At 40.1% G+C, this 18173-nt stretch overlaps 5 protein-coding genes across 5 annotated transcripts; 2 read left to right on the top strand and 3 right to left on the bottom strand.

Annotated features, from left to right (window-relative positions):
* Positions 1 to 311: 311 nt before the first annotated feature.
* Positions 312 to 3119, top strand: BCR41DRAFT_353196 (lysine-specific permease). The gene is made up of 3 exons (XM_022024094.1): positions 312 to 793; positions 1317 to 1529; positions 1751 to 3119. Exons 1-3 carry the CDS (start codon positions 607 to 609, stop codon positions 3022 to 3024), a joined length of 1674 nt encoding a protein of 557 aa, XP_021881732.1. The 5' UTR covers positions 312 to 606; the 3' UTR covers positions 3025 to 3119.
* A 68-nt stretch (positions 3120 to 3187) lies between these two features.
* On the bottom strand, positions 3188 to 6934 carry BCR41DRAFT_386352 (hypothetical protein). Its single transcript, XM_022027782.1, has 4 exons — positions 6205 to 6934; positions 5908 to 6017; positions 5666 to 5786; positions 3188 to 5513 (listed from the first exon to the last, which is right to left on the bottom strand). The coding sequence occupies exons 1-4, from the start codon at positions 6650 to 6652 to the stop codon at positions 3313 to 3315; spliced, it is 2880 nt and encodes a 959-aa protein (XP_021881733.1). The 5' UTR covers positions 6653 to 6934; the 3' UTR covers positions 3188 to 3312.
* A 627-nt stretch (positions 6935 to 7561) lies between these two features.
* On the top strand, positions 7562 to 8273 carry BCR41DRAFT_353199 (mitochondrial ATP synthase g subunit-domain-containing protein). The gene is made up of 2 exons (XM_022024095.1): positions 7562 to 7679; positions 7920 to 8273. The coding sequence occupies exons 1-2, from the start codon at positions 7649 to 7651 to the stop codon at positions 8210 to 8212; spliced, it is 324 nt and encodes a 107-aa protein (XP_021881734.1). The 5' UTR covers positions 7562 to 7648; the 3' UTR covers positions 8213 to 8273.
* On the bottom strand, positions 8257 to 11908 carry BCR41DRAFT_56572 (hypothetical protein). Its single transcript, XM_022030912.1, has 5 exons — positions 11450 to 11908; positions 10224 to 11316; positions 9445 to 10049; positions 8696 to 9366; positions 8257 to 8542 (listed from the first exon to the last, which is right to left on the bottom strand). The coding sequence occupies exons 1-5, from the start codon at positions 11819 to 11821 to the stop codon at positions 8302 to 8304; spliced, it is 2982 nt and encodes a 993-aa protein (XP_021881735.1). The 5' UTR covers positions 11822 to 11908; the 3' UTR covers positions 8257 to 8301.
* BCR41DRAFT_56571 (hypothetical protein) lies at positions 11909 to 12490 on the bottom strand. Its single transcript, XM_022030911.1, has one exon. The coding sequence runs from the start codon at positions 12342 to 12344 to the stop codon at positions 11997 to 11999; it is 348 nt and encodes a 115-aa protein (XP_021881736.1). The 5' UTR covers positions 12345 to 12490; the 3' UTR covers positions 11909 to 11996.
* Positions 12491 to 18173: the final 5683 nt, after the last annotated feature.

Raw genomic sequence — 18173 nt, forward strand, 5'->3', positions numbered from 1 at the left:
GGAAAACATCCACTTGGGCAATTATGTGAACGAGGTAGAAAAAAAGTGAAGAGAGTTTGTACTCAACTTTCTCCGCTTTCACTTTTTTTTTTTATGCAAAAAAGAGATTCGCTGTCTGGATGCAAGTCCATACGTTTTTACGATTTGCTCCGATTGGTCTTGCAGCCTAGAACTGTAGGGTACATGTACGTTGTATATATATTCGTGTTGTAAATACATATTAGGGCAATGGATGAATACACATCTATGGGCCATTAACAAATAAATATTTTTTGTATACATCCATGTTCCCGATTTATTGCTTGTTTGTTTATTTGTTTCTCTTTTTCACCCTCTTTTGCTTTCCCTTTTCGATCTTCTTTCGCACGCTTGTTTACATATACCCTTTTGCCCTTTTATATCGATTTTCATTCTGCTCTCCATCTACACATACATACACACATACATACACACAAACACATATACACATTCTTTCCTCTCCTTCTCTTTGTCTTTCTCCTTCTCTCTTTGTCCTTCTTTTGTCTTTATCTCTGGTCTCTTCTGTGCTTTCAGTCCATTTCCTTATTCATACAAGCTAATATAAAGATCTCTAAAGTCATCACAAAGATGATGAACAGAGATGATATCATCACATATGGAGGAGACAAGGAGTCTTGCATTGAGGAAGGAAAAGAAAAGAATGATGCGTCGTCACTTCAGGACTCTGCCGACTTCAGCGGCCCTATTGCAGGCGAGGTTGGACAAGGTCTTCAGCGTAACTTGCAAGCGCGGCACTTGACCATGATCTCACTTGGTAAGTTTCCTTCTTTTTCATGAAATCACGATTGAAACCGTCGTTTCAAGAAGCATAGCGTTAACCAACAAAAGAGAAAACATACAAGACAAATTACAAAAACCTGCCGTTGCTGTTACACCACCAACATTCGACCCTTTTCTCTTTACTCCGTTTTTAAAACTGCCCATATTTGCAGACAATTGCCCTGTCACTTTCCAAACAAACTTGAAAATCAGAATGTCGGCCTCAATTAATCAATACATGTCAAAAATCAAAACGGCCAAAAAAAAAAAAAAAAAAAAAAAAAATAGCACCGTTATGCGAAAAGTTTTTTCCCCACCTGGTCAACATATTAAATAAGATGTACTAGGCTTACGCTACAATAACTATAAGCGGGCAGCTAGGATCTATTCCTCCTTTTCCTCCTTCCCTCCCCCTCTTCTTTGGGATCGTCCACGACTCAACCTAATAAAGTATGATTTCATCTCACATTTCAATCTTTATTTGGTTATTATTGCCATTGTTGTTACTACTTTTTTAGGAGGAACTATCGGCACAGGACTCTTCCTTGCATCAGGCTCATCAATCGCCACAGCTGGTCCTGGCTTCTCACAGGTTGCCTACACACTCATTGGTACTATGGTCTATTGCTTCATGTCCTCACTTGGTGAGATGGCGACATATCTTCCCATCACTGGATCAATCAATGCGTATGGTACTCGCTTCTTTGACCCTGCCCTTGGATTCATGCTTGGTAAGTCGCTTTCAATGTTATGTTTATATTCTTATTCCTTCGGATTTTTAGTAGAATAAGAAATGTCCTTCCACATTTAGCTCATTCTCTATTTCGGAGAATAGATTATGAACTTCTTGTGAACCTTTACGTATTTTGATCAACCTTTCTGTGTCATACATCACCATTTCTAACCTTTTTTTTTTTTTTTTTTTTTTTTATTTTTTCCTTTCCTTCTACAGGTTGGGTTTACTGGTTTTCTTGGTCTGTCACTTTAGCTACAGAGTTAGTGGCGTCATCTCTCATCATCTCATATTGGATTCCGCCTGAAACATGCCCAGGCTGGGTATGGGCTCTTGTCTTTATTGTCATACTCACCACCCTCAATCTCAGCTCCGTAAAAGCCTATGGTGAGACTGAATATTGGCTCAGTCTGATCAAAGTCCTTGCAGTGGTCGTCTTCATCATTGTCGGCTTCCTCTATATTGGTGGAGCAGTGGGCACGCCGATCGAAGGTGCACCCAAGCCAGGACCTCAGGTCTTTAACATGGACCCTTTCCATAATGGATTCATGGCTCTGTTCTCCATCTTCTTGAACGCCGGCTTCTCTTTCCAAGGAGCAGAACTTGTGGGTATCGCTGCGGGTGAAACCAAGAACCCCCGCAAGAATGTACCCCGTGCGATTCGACAGGTCTTTTGGCGTATTATTATGTTCTATATCCTCACCATCTTAATCATTGGCATGACAATCCCTTATGATGACGAGTCTCTTGCTAACGAAAAAGGCGATATCAAATCCTCGCCCTTCACCCGCGTCTTTGTTCAAGCTGGAATCTCTGTCGGTGGTGATATTATGAACGCCATCATCTTGGTCGCTGTTCTCTCGGCCGGTAACTCGGGCTTGTATGCCTCTTCCCGTGCACTCCACACTTTATCCAAGGAAGGAAATGCACCCAAGTTCTTGGGCTATGTCAATCGTTGGGGCGTGCCCGTCTACTGTGTCCTTGCCACTGCCCTGGTTGGATGCTTAGCCTTCATTGTCTCGCTTCGTCAGATCGGTCAAGGTGAAGCCTACAATTGGCTCCTGGCTCTTGCCTCCACCACGGGATTCATTGCTTGGCTCGGTATTGCATTCTGCCACATTCGTTTCCGAATGGCTTACAAGGCCCAAGGCCGTTCTCTCCAGGATCTTCCCTTTGTCTCTCGTCTATACCCATTTGGTCCCATCTATACCATCGTGATCTGCTTAATTATCTTGTTTGGTCAAGGATACACTGCATTCACCCCTTTTAATGTAAAAGCCTTCTTGTCCGCATACGTGACCCTACCCTTTGTTGTCATTCTCTATTTCGGAAACAAGTTCTGGGCAAAGACAAAGATCCTTAAATTGGTTGATGTAGATCTCGACACCGGTCGCAGCTTCTTGGAAACTGCCCCTCCAATCATGGACAGTGAGTCTGAATGTAATCAGAAAAAACCCAACAAATTCCGTCGAGTGCTCGCTTCGATCTTTTAAATAAAATAATAGTAAACAATAAAAAGTATAAATGTCATCATTATTTCTTTTCCTATCCACTCATTTTCATGAATTCATAGTGCGATAGAGCAAAGAGGAAAAAAAATTAAAAAAAAAAAAAAAAAAAAAGTCAAACGTTTATGCACGGAGAAATGCTATAATTGTTGCAGTGACTAATAAAATCCAAGAATCGAGGCTTTTTGTTTTTTTTTATTACTATGAGGCCTCCATCCTCCTCCTTCTCAAATGTTGCTTTTTGATATAATTCAATACAAAAGGTAGGATTGGCTAATTCTTTCTGCGAGTTCGTGCCTTTGATGAAGAATGTGAATGCAAAATTGCTGTTGATGATGCGTGTGTCCTTGGAGAACTTGATGGTAATGATAAATCACTTTTTGTTGTGGTGTTGAAAGATATTGCTGGACTTGTGGATTTTGGCATATTGATAGGTGTGGAGAGTGACGAGTGTGGTGATGGTATAGAGTCCTCAATAACATTGAACGCCAAATCCAGGTCCGGAATAACAATCGACTGGGTCCGTGAAGTAGACATTGATGATGAAGTCTTATTCTTTTTGTTTTTGTTTTTGCGTTGCTTTAAAATGGGAGATGCGAATGAAGATGAGGCCGCTGAAGAATCGGATGAGCCTGTGTTTGGTGACGGTGGCATGGTTGAGTTTGGTGACGATACAAAAGACCTCCAAGCTCGGTCTTCGTCATAGGACTGAACGCTGTCCATATCTGACATGTCCTCATCATACCCAGAACGCCCCATCCGTGATAATGCCGATATGGCTTTAGGTTGTTCTCTGAACAGGCTAGCATATTTTTTTTCTGTAATAGTTGTCAGATCGACTTGATTTGGGTCCAGTAGCAACCCTAAAAGATCCTGCTGACTTTCTTCCATTTCCTTAGCTGCCGTCCTGCTGCCGTCTTCATAAGACTTGAGATTACGCAACAAAAGTTTCCGGAGACCAAGTTCTACAGCTTGCAATGATAGACTCGAAGTTACCGTCCCTGAAACCTTTTCTATCCTGTCTTCTGGCAGTTCCACTCTTTCATATAAGCACATATAAGGGTTTGATCTCAGAACATGATCCAGCGTTACAGATTCGACCATTTCATCCGACACTCTGAACCAATCTTCCACTCCACTGCCGCCATGAAATGACCCAGCCCTTGATGCCTTCATAGATTCCAACCCAAGGCCTACAGTACCAATCTTGGACAACATGTTTTCAGGTTTCCGACGGTATGCAATAAAATGACCGTATGAGTGCCCGCCATAGTGGACAACAATCGACTGCAGCTTGTATATGACCCTTGTATGTTTATGTGAAGACTGTTGTTGCTGTGGTTGTGATTGCTGATGATTATGTCCTTGCTTTGTCTGCTTCGATTGTTGTTTGGTCTTTGCCACGGGTCTATCCCAATCATAACCCATCCTCTCCAAATCTTGGTCCGAGATGGACAAGGGCAACGTTGGATGCGTCAAGAGAACGCCTGTTGTGCAGAATGCAGATATATCTAGATACTCGGGAAAACGAACTTGACAACTGTTCTTTGATACAGTCCCATAGTCGGAGTACTGAGAGCGAATAAAATGAAGACATAATACTGGTGGCGGCTTGGCAATCATGACCTGTTTGGTGCAATGGCGAGAAACCACTTTTAAAAGCTTAATGTCCGGGAGAGGTCTCTCCACGTCTGACTTGAGAGCATCCTCTAAGACTGTTTTTTGATGTTTCAACTTGGATATTGTTGTCGCCATGGTCTTATCTGATTGAAAGGTTCTCGGTGTCACTTTTGACATCACTATATCATCGTCAGAGTCATCCATGATCGATCCTTCGTCACTTTCTGAATACAAGTCATTGCTATCGTCCTCTGATGAGATGTCGGTATAGCTACTTCGATCCAACTGTCGAGATACATTCTTGAACGGGCTGGGCAATTGACTGTCCAGTCGCTTGATCTCATTTATGGTCCTTGTAAGTGTAGCAAGTAAGGAGCACTTGCGACAAATCACATCGTGAAGAGATTCAAGATTAATATATTGCCTGAGGCAGTCCTCGATACTACAAGAGTGAGACGAAGGTAACGATAAGGAAAGGTTGTCAAATGTGAAGTGTCGAACTGCCTCTGTATAGCCGCATTGTACACACGATAGTCGACTAGCTAACATCCCAATCATTGGGTTTGAATCCTGCTTCCTGAGCTGATGCTCATTTTGATCACGTCCAAGCCGAATAAGCTTCTTCAAAAAGTCCAGATTCAATAAAGGGCGAGTAGCCTGAAGCCTCTGAATGGTCATCTCCTCAGAGCTCAAGGCACTCGAGATGATTTGGAACAGTTCCTGTGCATCCTGCTGTTCCCGATTCATGATATGATACCGAGATGACTTTGAATCCTTGGCACGTGATTCCTCTAGAGCTGACACAATGGCTCTTGGTCGGAAAGATTGGTGGGAGCCAAGTGGTTTTTGCAATGCTAAAGCCGAGATATTAAGATCAAGCAACATTAAAAAACATAAAGGATAAAAGAGCATCGTCAACATATATGGGCTACATTGAAAAAAGAGACGTCTCAACTCATATATTCTTAACCAAAGTCTTGTAATTTTTTTTTTTTTTTTTTTTTACCTTCTACGGTATCTAGCAATGCCTCGGTTACTTGGACTTCATCATCCTCCAAGTGTAATCCATCTGAGCGGCTCAAGATAGATTCCAAATACTGTGGTAGAATTGTTAGGGCAGAAAGGGCCTAAATGAATACGGAGATTATAAAATGATTCCGAAATATTAATAAATCTTTTTTGAGAGAGGCAGCTTGACTCCTTTGATATTTTTTTGACACCAGACGTAATTGATCTTTTTCTTTTTACCTGCAACACGGAATTTAAAAAACAAGAATTTCCGGTATTGACAAGACCATAGACATAAGGAAACGAGGGGGTTGTGGAGATCTTTGTATCTTCAAGAGCAGCAAATAAACCTATATTTATCAGAGTGTATTGCCCTTGTTATTACTGTCCTTGTTATGGAGCAAAGTGGTCAAAAGAAGAGTAGCACTGCGCCCCGAATGAACCAGAGTGTTTGTTACTTTGTAGTAAACAAACAAAAAGCAAAACAAAAAATCATCAGTTGGGAATTCAAAATTTTACGAATAACATTATTTTTACCTTGTGTAGATGTATTTGTGTTGCCCTGACGAAGCTGTTGCAACTGAGCTCGGCTAGTGATCTTTGACCTATCGGATGAGTGAGATCTGGTGGCATTAAAGTGTTCCGGAAGTAAGGGAAACAATAACGACGATGATGTGAAGGCTCGATCAGCTCCTGAAACTGATTGACCCCTGGTGTCGTTATCGTCGCTTTCCCAACCCAAGAGAATTCTAGTCAATGGGTCCAGGATACGAGCTTTGAAGAAGACAAATCCTTCCTGCGTCTGTATTGGTATAGGTAGTGTCTCCATGAGCATCATTAAATCGAATACTAGTATAGACGCCATTGACTTGGAGATCCATTGTTTATGTTTTTGAGGTAACAAGACGATGAATGACACAATTAGGACAACGACAGCCAGTGGTGGCGGATGAAGTAGTTTCTGCAACATCTCCTGAACCGTCATGGTTGAAAGAGTGTGAGGCGATGATAAAGCGGGATGAGAGAAGATGAGAGTGATGAAGTTTGCGAAAAGGAAAAACAGGGCAACAAAAAAATGAAGAATTTTTTTTTTTATTTTTTTGTTGCCTGTATTTTCACTTTTTCACTCCAAATAACGGTTGATTATTCTCCGACTATAACAATATTTCAAGCTGAAAGAAAACAAGAAAGGAAAGTAAGAAAAGAATGGTGAAAGACGAATGGTGATGGTGGATGATTAGAGTAAAAGGCAAAAAAAGAACATGATTAGAAGAGAGAGAGACACACACACACACAGGCGCAGTCAATTTTTTTATTTTTATTTTTTTGCGTGCAGTCCTCACATTGGCCACTTATCATTTGGAGTGTTCATTCTATACCACATGGTGAATTATTTATAAACAAATATGTGAATGATGATGTGTTACTGACGACTAACGAGCTAACGTGGACATGCCACATAACATGCACATACAATAATACACAAAATGTTTATTCAGATGGCTCTTCTTCCTTTCTCAACAAACTATTAGAGTTCATTTAGTCGAATGAATATCAGCACAAGTAGTCGTCGAAAGACATGGAGCCCGTCCCCAGGCTCTCGTCCATTGACCGGCTTATCTCGTGCAAAGGAAAGGATACATTACCCTTCCCTTTTGTTTGCTCTGTGCCCACCCATTGGAGACCACTCTCTCATTACAAAGAACAGCTACTCACCTAGTTTAACACCAAGTGTTCCAAGGACAAGGACAACTGCAGAAGAAAAATATAAAATTGGTAAGCAACGGATCGTTTTATATTCTAAAAAAGACAGTCACTAACCTGGCATCCCAAAGTGGGGGCCATAAAATATATAAGAAATTAGGGAAAGAGTTAAAAACACAGTCCAATTCACATTCTACTTCTCTTTTTTTTTTATTACTGACACGTTCATCCTCAAGGCAGCTCTATATTGACTCTTCAACCCGATTAGATTCCCACCATGAACTCATCCATCGTCTCTAAACTCTATGGTAATCATCCATCCTGGATACTTATAAATCTACGACAGCATTGCAAAAAAAAAAAAAAAAAAAAAAAACGTGTCTCTATAGTACTTCATTCAAGGAACAAGTCAAAACATTATCCAAGCTTCGTACAGGGCAAAAACCCACGGCACCAATCATCTTTTTCTTACCATGGAGGTGAATTGTTCACGAAAGAGGTTCTCATTTTTTATTTTTTATTTTTCCTTGCTTCTGCTTTGCGCGTAGGCCCTCTTTTGTATAACACCAAAGTAGCGGCTCAGATCGCGAAGCAAGTCTATATCCGTGAAGGAATGGCTCCTCCTTCAGGAGCTCAGATCGAGGCTGCTAAAGATGCTACTCTCAAGTTTATCTGGAATGCTCGTAATCTCAACACCTGGAAGAATATCTCAAAGGATCAATACGTGAGAGCTGGTTTGGTCGCTGCTGAAGCATACACCTTTTTTATGTTGGGCGAGATCATTGGACGTAGGAACCTCATTGGCTATAACGTCAAGAGCGCCGACACCCATCATCATTAATCAGCGTTCTTTACCTCAGACTAAGACTATTGTTACAATAAAAAAAAAAAGAATGGCTGGTTTTTTTTTTTATAATTTCTATTAAAACTCTAATCAGCTACCCAGGCTCCAACGCGTTTTACGTATTTGCCCATCAGCTCGCCAAGGTCGCGAACCACAAAGGCACAAATCACTTGACTTAGAACGTCGCATAGACGACGTAACCGGTTTACAATCTGGAGATGAACATGATAATGTGAATGGGCGTTGTAATGACGTAACATGGACTCCAGAATATAACTTGACTGGAAAAGGTGGACAACATTCTCCGTATAAGCTGATGTGTCCTCCCTATTAAAAATAAGACAGAACAAAACGATAATTATATACCGCAAAGCGAATTAGTCTTGATATAATATTACTGAAGAAAACAAGAAGAAGAAGAAGAAGAAGAAGAAGAAGAAGAAGAAAAAAAAAAAAAAAAAAAAAAAAAAAAAAACTTACACTTTATCGTTTCCAATTTTTTGAAAGGTCTTTGATAAACTCTTCCATTGACTTTTCAGTCCACCAGAACCAGCGTCTGCAGTGCTTCCGCCCACGGACACACCTCCTTTCTTGCTAGTCTTTTCAGAATTTGGCATAGGCGGCTCATCTCCATTCCCCCAATTATAGCTGTCCGTGCCATAAAGACTCGCTGCCCCATACAGACTCGCTGTTCCACCCGTTACAGGGCCTTGCATATCTTCCTGATAACCCTGGTTTGTTGTAATAGTGAGGTTGAGTCCATTTTTGCCTGGTCGATTGATGAATGACAGCTTCTTACTCAGTTTGGACTGGACACTATGCGCCGTTGCCTCCAAGCTTTCAAGTTCTTTAAGGATCGCCATCCGCTCAGCATCCACCTCGGGCCCGCCCTCCACCAATAGGTTCAATGTCCCATTTTGTGACTGTTTGGCCATCTCGTCAAAGCGATCATACAGAGTTCGACAAGCTTCTATTTTAATGCCTGCTGCAGGTAGGCGAACCAAGGACTGATACCAGATAGCACGTGGAACATACATGCGCTTGGTAAGGAACCCGCCTGTTGTCATGGTCTGCTCCAGTTTGCGCATAAGCCAAAAACAACGTAGATGTGGATCTGTGGGTGGAGGCTCTACAAAAGGAGGTGGAAGAGGCTGCAAAAGACTGGTTAAAATACAAGCTCACTTTACTCTACAAAAATAAGATAATCAAATCCTCACACTTTAGCTTACAAAGCTCATTCCCGCGAATGGATCATCAGAAATCACATCATACAGAGTCATGCCTCCTGAGGAACCATGGTTATGAGTACTGCCATTCAGACTAGGGCTCCACGTCTTATCGAGCGTTGGTGAGGCTGAGGTAGAATTGGAGAGCGTTGTACTCAGCTTGGAGCTACTATGTTGATGTTGGAGGACTGCTGGTCGCGTAACTGAAGATTGTCCTGGTAAGGATGAAAGTGAGGAAGATGAGCTGCCAGCTCCTACTCCGTTTGTGACGCCAGAGCCCCCAGAGGATCGCGCTAATGGGCTACCTTCCTTCAACGAACGAGAAGAATCAGAGATCCGTTTGTTGGTGGCGCTTTCGAGAGCATGTAGTGAGCTGATGGATGAAGCTGCTTGTTGAACATTATACAGAGGCGATCTCGATTGCGATGCTGTTGATTGATGAGCTGAGAGATTTGAAGACTGGGAAAATGATCTCTGATGCTGTGATATTTGTTGTCGTTGTTGAGATGACAATGTATCTCCTCCTGCTTTATGTACCTCCTGTACTGTGTTGAGACTTTGTGCTGATTTAGATCTAATCTGCTCTACTTGGTTCAAAGTATAAGATCCTAATTTGGAACCATCAATTAAGAAAAATTAAAATAAAAATAAAAATAAAAATAAAAAAAAAGTTAATTGCAAAAAAATAATAATAATAATAATAATAATAATAATAATAATAATAATAATAATAATAATAATAATAACAAACTGTATAACTAAATTTTGATTAAATAACCTACCCTTCGAACTAACTCGTTCACGAGGGTACGGGTCTTCTGAAGAATGATCTAATACTTCTGCTGTTGAAAAGCTACTTGAAGATAGGTTAGGGAGCCATTCATCTGAGACAAGATCATCGTCATAGAATCTGCTGAGAATTGCCCCATGTGTCTTTTCATCATCTGGCGAGTTCTCTGATGGTGAAAGGAGCGAGCGTTGACTTGACTGTAACTGTTGTCCTGATAGAGTTGAAGCTGGAACCAAAGGGGAAATCCTTCGAGAAGTGTTGGCAGGGGATCCTGGAGGTGAAATTATGTTCGGAGGTCCAGGTGGAAGGGATGTTTTGGGCGGCGGTGAAGAAGGCAAAGATGTAAGGAAGGTTTGGTTTCCAGGCATATTGGGTGTTGGAGGATTTGAATGGGTAGGAGTCGACATTGTAGATCCCTGCCCCTGTGAAAACACTGGTACAGGTGGAGGGGTAGAGGGTGGTGGGCCAAGAGCTGTCGGTGTAGGTGGTAAAGGTACCGTCGGGGCTGAATACATTGGAACACCGAGATGATCTCGACTCCTGATCTTTGAAGGGCCTAACAGACGCTGTTGAGCCTGGATCTGAAGCTGTTCTGCTGCGTAAACAAGATCTCCTGTCATGCGAGGGGTTGATCCTCCTGTGTGTGATCGTGTATGGTGTCGGGTATGTCCAGAAGATGTACCATGCTCACTGGCAGATGTTGAATCTGAACGCTGGCGTGGTGTGCGAGGTTCCAAGGGGGGATGAATACCCGAATTCGCCATCGAAGATGGGTGAAGAGGAACAGGTACATGTTTCCTGATGCGACGCGGAGGAGGTACCTTTGCAGCGGAGCTAGATCTTGTAGTGTTATCTGAATCCTCTATGTGGTGCTGAGAGGAGCTGCTACTGGACGAAGAACCTAAAGAAGATGATGAAATGCCAGCAGAGCGTAATGGAGTTGTTTGGCGTGGTGCGGGCGGGAGAGGTTGCTGAGGAGGTTGCGGTATCGGTGGGGTGTTGTGCTGAGGATATGGCGTGGTAGGAGCCGCCGCTGGGGCTGGCGGGGTTGATAGGAGATGAATTCTGAATAAATACGAATCGTGCTGTATATGAATATATTGAGAAATACAATAAAAATGGGAAATTAGTTTTTACTGTTCTCAAACAACAATCCTATTTACTTTAGGGCTTGGCATGGGCGCCAATGATAGACACAATAACGGAAAGCCAACCTACAATCGTCCTTAAGCGTTCCTGTTCTTCTGGTGAAGAGCTAGCATCCATGACCTTGCTTAATAAGGCTACAGCACGGTTATATGCCTCAAGCGCTGCAGGGATATCATTGGCATTGTCGAGTTGGACGGCAGACTGGGCTTCCACCAAGGCTCTGGTTAGAAGCGCTTTTGAACTGCTAGATGCAGACCGAGGTCGGGTTTGATCAGGTGCCATCATTGAACTCGATCCTGTATTGTAATGCCCGTGTGTGTGGTCGCTGGAAGATATATAGTACGGTTGAGTGTGCTTTCCAGCAAGCACTGACACTGACCGAGCAGTTGGAGCTGATGATGGTAGAGAGGAATCCAAGTGATGTAAACCCACGGATGTCATAAAAAAAAGAAAGAAAGAAATGCTTCAGATGGCCAAAAAATGAAGCAGATGCCGAAATGAGTGCAAACTGTGGACCGTAAGCAAAGAATTGCAACTCAACAAGCAAAATGGGGTCGTTTCGTGTATGGAATGTGAGTCTTAAGGCAAAGGCGAAAGGAATTGGAAGGGAAGAGGGTCAGGCCATAAGTACTGTGTGTATCGTTCCTGGAGGAAGTGGGAGAGTTGGCGAAGGGTGATGAAGGTAAAAAAGATGAGGGATGTAAGATGGCGGGAGAGTAAGAGTGAGAGTGAGGGTGAGAGTGAGGGTGAGAGTAAGAGTGAGGGTGAATGAGTGAGAGGTGTGAGAGTGAGAGTAAAAGTGAGAGGGGAGAGGTGAGCAAGTAAAGTTAAGTGAGCAAAACAACAACCAACTAACGGACAAACAAACAAAAAAAAACACGAACAGATGATGAGGGGAAAAAATAAAGGCGGCACCCCAAATAAAAATGATGACATTAAAATGAGTCAAAAGCACAGCACACATCCATTACGCAGAAGAGAAACCATCTACAACCTGTCAATGCCATGTTTATACTATATTTTTTTTGTAATTGCAGTAAATGTGACGATGAGGGTGTGGCTAAATCAACAATTGCGGCACGGCTCGTATTCGCCAAATCTCAAACTGCTGTGAACTTTCTTGAACCACGTTCTCAATTATTTTGTATTCAAAATAAATTGTCTGGCTCTCTCCCCCTTAAGGAATACAAAGCCCTAATTAAATATGCCAAAATGGTGTTGAAGGAGGAAAAAAAAAAAAAAAAAAAAAGGAGAGGATCAACTGCTTCCAAATCGGCGATTGGTGTCTTGCCTGATAGTGCACCAATGCCGTCACCTTGCTTATTTGATCTGCCTGGATCTTCTGGCAACGCTTCTTCCACATAATCCTGAGCTTTGCCTCGGTCCTCATCATCTGAACGAAGATGTGGTGGAGAATATCACATAGATTTCTACCGAGGAAGTTGTCTTGACACTGACAGTGTAGTTTTTTTTTTATCTTAGTAGACGATCTGTCATATATCCGACGTAAACTGGCTGGTCTAACTAATTGAGAAGCAGGAGTAACGTACTCCTAAATATGAATTATAATCAGGGTCTCAACAAGGATAGGAACGACCATGCAGGATGTATAGGCGTTTGGTTGATAAAAATAAAAATAAATGAGCCACCGAGGAGGCTTCTAGGTCATTCTGAATCCTGTAGAAGATAGATTCTATAGAAACTGTCGCATGCTCATAAGTTAAACTGTCTGATACCCGCTAGCTTGGCGGATGATATGTTCGTTCATTTATGGATTCTTGTCGTCTTTAAATGGATGACAGTTTAGGAAGAAGAGATAGAAAGAAAGAAGAAAACTTTTGTAAGGAATCTTGAAAAGCACAACTAATGAAAAAAAAAAAAAAAAAAAAAAAAAAAAAGTGGTGAGCAATCTTCCATATAGAGCGTTATATCTTTAACGTGATATTGCTTAGCTCAAAGGATTTGCTGTGGAAATGATTCCAAGCTCTTGTAGCTGAAATTATTTAAAGTGAACCTCTAATGATTGTGCCATTAGGCTTCAATTTGTCGATATGGAATGAAGCAAGGGCTAACTATTAACGAGTCTAAAGGCCCTCACTGCATGGTAATAAACAAATGCGCCCTCTTATTTGATTATAGCCTTGTGCCTGGAGCACCTCTTTGACCATAAATGACCTTGAGGTAATATTGGAGAGGGGGCACGAGCAAGTGCCAGCCACCTACATTTCCTATATTTTAATAGATTAACTGACCTGTTGGACATGATCACGTTATCAGAAACAGTAGTTTTCATAATTCCATTTGTCCTGATTGGTTCATTATATGAGTGTAGATGCTGTTGGGCATGCGAAATAATGGCAATCAGTGTATGTATGCACCACACTACAGGAGACAGCTTCTCAATAATCACGAGAATGGACGCCCCTTTTGTCCCTACCCCCCCTCTCTCTCTCCTCTTTCTATTTCTACCCATCTGTGATGGTTTTGGACACAATGACAAGGATATACATAACAATTTTGGTTTTCTATAACAGAAAATTTATTGTCGTCAACAAGTAACGTGAGCTCTTGAACATTATGGGTTTTGCTCATTCATTTCCCTGAAACGATTGATGGTTACACAAGAATATACGCGTATCACGTACGTTTATAAAATATCTTTGTGTCAGGTCGTAAAAAATAAAGATTAAAACAAGCTTAATGTCTAATATCATTTATTTGCTACTTCTTTAATGAGTACCTAGGCCTTAGGAAAAAGAGAAGGTCGAAGACGTTACTTGTTGATATAATACACCCTAGGCGCTTTTATTTTTAAAAATAAAAAACAAATATAAGGTATGATCAAATACAAGAAGGGGGGGGGAGCTTTTTTTTTTTTAAAAAAAAAAAAAAAAAAAAAAAGCCTAGACGAATAGGTCAACCTCCTCTGCGTGAATTGTATTTGATGTTATAAATGGATGCTACTGTACGCCGACGATAGAAGGCACCTCATTGCTAATAAAAGCAATATTAGGGGGAGACCATGTAAAAAAAGAACTCCCGTTAAAATGGAGAGAGAACCACTAAATGCATGTCTTCTACTGTTTTGCCATCTATTCGTCATTATGGTAGTCGCCTGCCATTGGGTATATATCATTAGAAGCAATTTTAAATATATACAAATAAGTGAATATCTTCTAAGGTAAGCTTCCTGCTACTAAAAAAAACAGAAAACAAAAACAAAAACAAAAAGGTCTTTGATGGTTTTGAGGATATTCAATACTAGATATCATAGGAGCTTTTTCCTCCGCCCTTTTTGCCGCTTTGTAAGATAGGCGTTGCTTGTCATCAACAAAGAGCCTGTATCCCTTACGGCGCTATTTTTTTCATCCGGTTGAAGCTGAAACTAGTCGGCTACAAGGAACACATGATTTATTACTATTATTATCGAGATATGACTAACGGACAACCTAAAGATCAAGTACAACTCAGACGCTTACGAAAAAAAAGGAAGGGTTGGGCTTAATGGATTTAAATGTTGAGAGAGCTTCGAGAATTGATTATCAATGGAATAATTAGATTAGTGTAGTATAAATACAACGGCGTAGTTCAAGTCAATTGGTGAAGTATTAGTAGAATGGTGAGGCATAATTACAGTGCAATAGAGCAGTGTAATTGCAATAAATTTATAAAGAATAAGAAAAAAGGATTGGTTTGTCCATTCTTTTGTCTGTAGTAAGCAATGAAATATTTCGACTGAATCGATGATAGTTCGGCTCACCTGAAAAAAAAGAGAATAGGAGAAAGTAGAATCGTCTCCTCCCTTCTTTTTTTCTTCTTTTCCTTCTTTCATTCATGCTCATTATGTATGGGTAAAGTATTTTTAATAACGGGTTATTCAACCTTTTGATAGTTTCATGCTCTTTCAAGCGGCTCTCTAAAAAATATAAAAGTAAAAAAATAAAAAAAGGGTAATGATTTCCCAAATTCTTGGTTGTGAATGTAACACAAGAGAAGAAAGAACATCCTTTTTTTTTTGAGATGCATGTCGGACAAAAAAAAATTTTGCTCATAATGCAAGATGAATGCTTACCCTCTTTCCAGCGTGCTGACCCTACTACATGTACAGGTATAGGAGGGAAGGAATATGACAATACAATATGGTAATGAATATTGACAATTGAATATTTGAATACGATGGTTTAAAAAAAAGAAATTTACGTTTATTGACTATCTATCATCCTGCAGCGACATTTCCTCTGTGCGACAACACTTAATGCAAAATGATTTTGAGTACATGTATAAGTTTGAAAAAAAAAAAAAAAAAAAAAAAAAAAGAAAAGACGAATGCATTACCCCTTTCAATTCCAAATTCCCATTTCCCATTTCCTTTAAAATTGCATTCAATCGATCCCATGACTTCATTTGCATTCCCCCCCTCTCCCTTTACCCCCTGTCACCCCTCCTCTTTTCTTCTCCCCAATGCTGTTTTTCATTTCGGCTCTGAATCTGCAGCGTATGAAAGCTCAATCCTTTTTTAACATCAAATGAAAAGGCTGTAGTGGAACAGCAAGCATTAGACCGTAAACGGTATCGAGGCCTTCCAGAACAAGGCAGAGAAACAAGGGCGGAAGAAGGAAAAAAAAAAAGAAAAAAGAAAATGCTCAGTACATATGCAAGCGCGGAGCAAAAAAAAAAAAAAAAAAGGTGGTATATGGGTGTTTTGATATGTTTAAACATGTGCGTGTATATGTATATATATATATATAAATGTAGATATTGGTGTGTTGTTTATGTGGAGGGAAGAAGAAAAATTGCTTATTTAATCTTCCAAGCTGGGAATATCAGTTTTATCGGTGTGTAACATGACCATCATGCGGACTCGAGTGGCTCTCAATTCTTGTACAACCAAAGAGATATGGGTCTATGCTTAATACTTTTCTTTTTTTTTTTTTGAGATGGACGATCACAGGTCCATTTACATTCTACAGCCTCTCTGACTAGTTGCAACGGTCCTAAAGTTCTCTTTTATTATTATTATTATTATTATTGGTATTACTATTATCCCTATTATTTTTATTCATATTTTTATTCTTCTTAGTCATACTTGCTCAATCCACTTTGGAATCTGCTTATGTTAGTAAAGTTAAAAAAAAAAAGACTTTTGCGATTTTTTTTTTTATTTTTTTAATGACATCGATCCCCAGATTTAGTCTTTGAAAATCAACCTTGGGCTAGACTCGGGTTCGAAGTTTTTTTTTTTTTTTTTTGTTTTCTAAAAAAAATAAAATAGAATAGAATAAATAAAATACTTGCTTCTCTTAGTATATGTCTCCCAAGCAAGAGTGGAGCCTTGTTTTTATGCAGCAATGAATGATAAATAAGATGGGAAGAAGAGTGGGAGAAAGGAAGAGCTGAGGAGTACAGTATGATCAGCTGCGGATTCCCTATCCTCTCCCAATGATGAACCAATTATATAATTTGTCGCGTATCAATTTGTTTAGTTCGCATGACGAGTGCGGAAAAAACAAACAAGTCACTGCCACCAATAATTTTTACATTTCCCAGTTGCACCGCACCAGATAAGCATCTTTGGAGGATGGCGTCTAGGGTATCAGCCACTGTGACCCAATCCATCCCTCTTTTTCCCCTTGGTCAGTTCCCATCTCATTTTATTTAGATCAATTTAGTACGGGGCCTTTTTCTTTTCTTTATATATAAAAATACGCGTCAGTATAATAGTAACACTTTCTACACTTGACTTTTAAGCTGTTCTTAAGAAGGAAACCTTCTATTCTCCCTTGAAGTGTTTTTTCTTTTCTGTAGTATAATCTTTATGCTAACTATCGAATGAAAACTCTTTTTTTTTTTTTTTTTTTCTTGTTTAATTGCCCAATTGCTTTATTTATTTCTCAATAGCAGAATGTATGTGCATGATATATTAACATAGACCTTTTTTTTTTTTTTTTTTTTTTTGACGGTATTTGTTGAAGGAAGCCGCTTAATAAATAGAGTATAAAAATACAAAGCATAACAATGCAAGTCTGGGGCTGGGAAGGATGAATACAGGATGGATTTTAGTGTATGAAATTGCAATACTACCCTTGGGGTTAAACTTTGGTCTTTTTGTTTTATTGGATTACTTTATTTCAGTCAATGCAAGGGTCACCACCTCCGGCAAAGAACTACATGTACAAGAAGCATTTGAATCCACCTTACATTTGTATTATGCATGATCTGATTTTTGGGAAAAAACGAAAGACCTTGATTTTTCGGCAACCCTGCACTCTTCTAGGATAAGCTTCAATTGAGCAGGAAAAAAAAAAAAAAAAAAAAAAAAAATGAAAGAAAAGAAAAACAACAAAAGGGCTTTTTTTTTTTTTTTTTTTTTTTTTTTTTTTGATCGGCCACGTTACTGTAACATTGCCCTTTTCCCTTTCCTTAAAGTATTAACGGCTCCAAACGTCCTTCGTCTCCCTACTTTACTCCCACCCTTCCCTATTTATTCTTTCCATTCATAAAAACTCGCCGAAGAAAGAAGAACTACAGGATAACAGTTATTAACGCTTTTTTTTGCATGAATCAAGAGCATGAACAGCAAAGCATACAGCAACTATAGCATGTAAAAACAACGTTGTGAGCGATCCATGCTCAGGGCACGTTGATGATTCGTCCCTGTGAAATAGGTCCTTGACCATGTTGAAGAGAAGGAAGGAACAAGAAGAGGGATTTTTTTTTTTTAGTCAACGACCCTAATGTAAACATAAACAGAACAGATGGAGAAGGAGGAGGGGGGCTGCTCCTTTTTTTTTTA

The sequence above is a fragment of the Lobosporangium transversale genome (genome assembly GCF_002105155.1).
Source record: "Lobosporangium transversale strain NRRL 3116 chromosome Unknown BCR41scaffold_17, whole genome shotgun sequence".
NCBI classification, from domain to species: Eukaryota; Fungi; Mortierellomycota; class Mortierellomycetes; order Mortierellales; family Mortierellaceae; genus Lobosporangium; species Lobosporangium transversale.

Coding starts and splice junctions, on each gene's coding strand:
- BCR41DRAFT_56571 (XM_022030911.1), bottom strand. CDS start 12,344: ATGTGTGCTGTGCTTTTGACTCATTTTAATGTCATCATTTTTATTTGG.
- BCR41DRAFT_386352 (XM_022027782.1), bottom strand. CDS start 6,652: ATGACGGTTCAGGAGATGTTGCAGAAACTACTTCATCCGCCACCACTG. Junction 6,018..6,204: donor CACAAATACATCTACACAAG/GTAAAAATAATG, acceptor TGATAAATATAG/GTTTATTTGCTGCTCTTGAA. Junction 5,514..5,665: donor ATTGCTAGATACCGTAGAAG/GTAAAAAAAAAA, acceptor TCTCGGCTTTAG/CATTGCAAAAACCACTTGGC.
- BCR41DRAFT_353199 (XM_022024095.1), top strand. CDS start 7,649: ATGAACTCATCCATCGTCTCTAAACTCTATG. Junction 7,680..7,919: donor CATCGTCTCTAAACTCTATG/GTAATCATCCAT, acceptor CTTTGCGCGTAG/GCCCTCTTTTGTATAACACC.
- BCR41DRAFT_353196 (XM_022024094.1), top strand. CDS start 607: ATGATGAACAGAGATGATATCATCACATATGGAGGAGACAAGGAGTCT. Junction 794..1,316: donor CTTGACCATGATCTCACTTG/GTAAGTTTCCTT, acceptor CTACTTTTTTAG/GAGGAACTATCGGCACAGGA. Junction 1,530..1,750: donor TGCCCTTGGATTCATGCTTG/GTAAGTCGCTTT, acceptor TTCCTTCTACAG/GTTGGGTTTACTGGTTTTCT.
- BCR41DRAFT_56572 (XM_022030912.1), bottom strand. CDS start 11,821: ATGACATCCGTGGGTTTACATCACTTGGATTCCTCTCTACCATCATCA. Junction 9,367..9,444: donor CATTCGCGGGAATGAGCTTT/GTAAGCTAAAGT, acceptor AGTCTTTTGCAG/CCTCTTCCACCTCCTTTTGT. Junction 8,543..8,695: donor AAAATTGGAAACGATAAAGT/GTAAGTTTTTTT, acceptor TATTTTTAATAG/GGAGGACACATCAGCTTATA.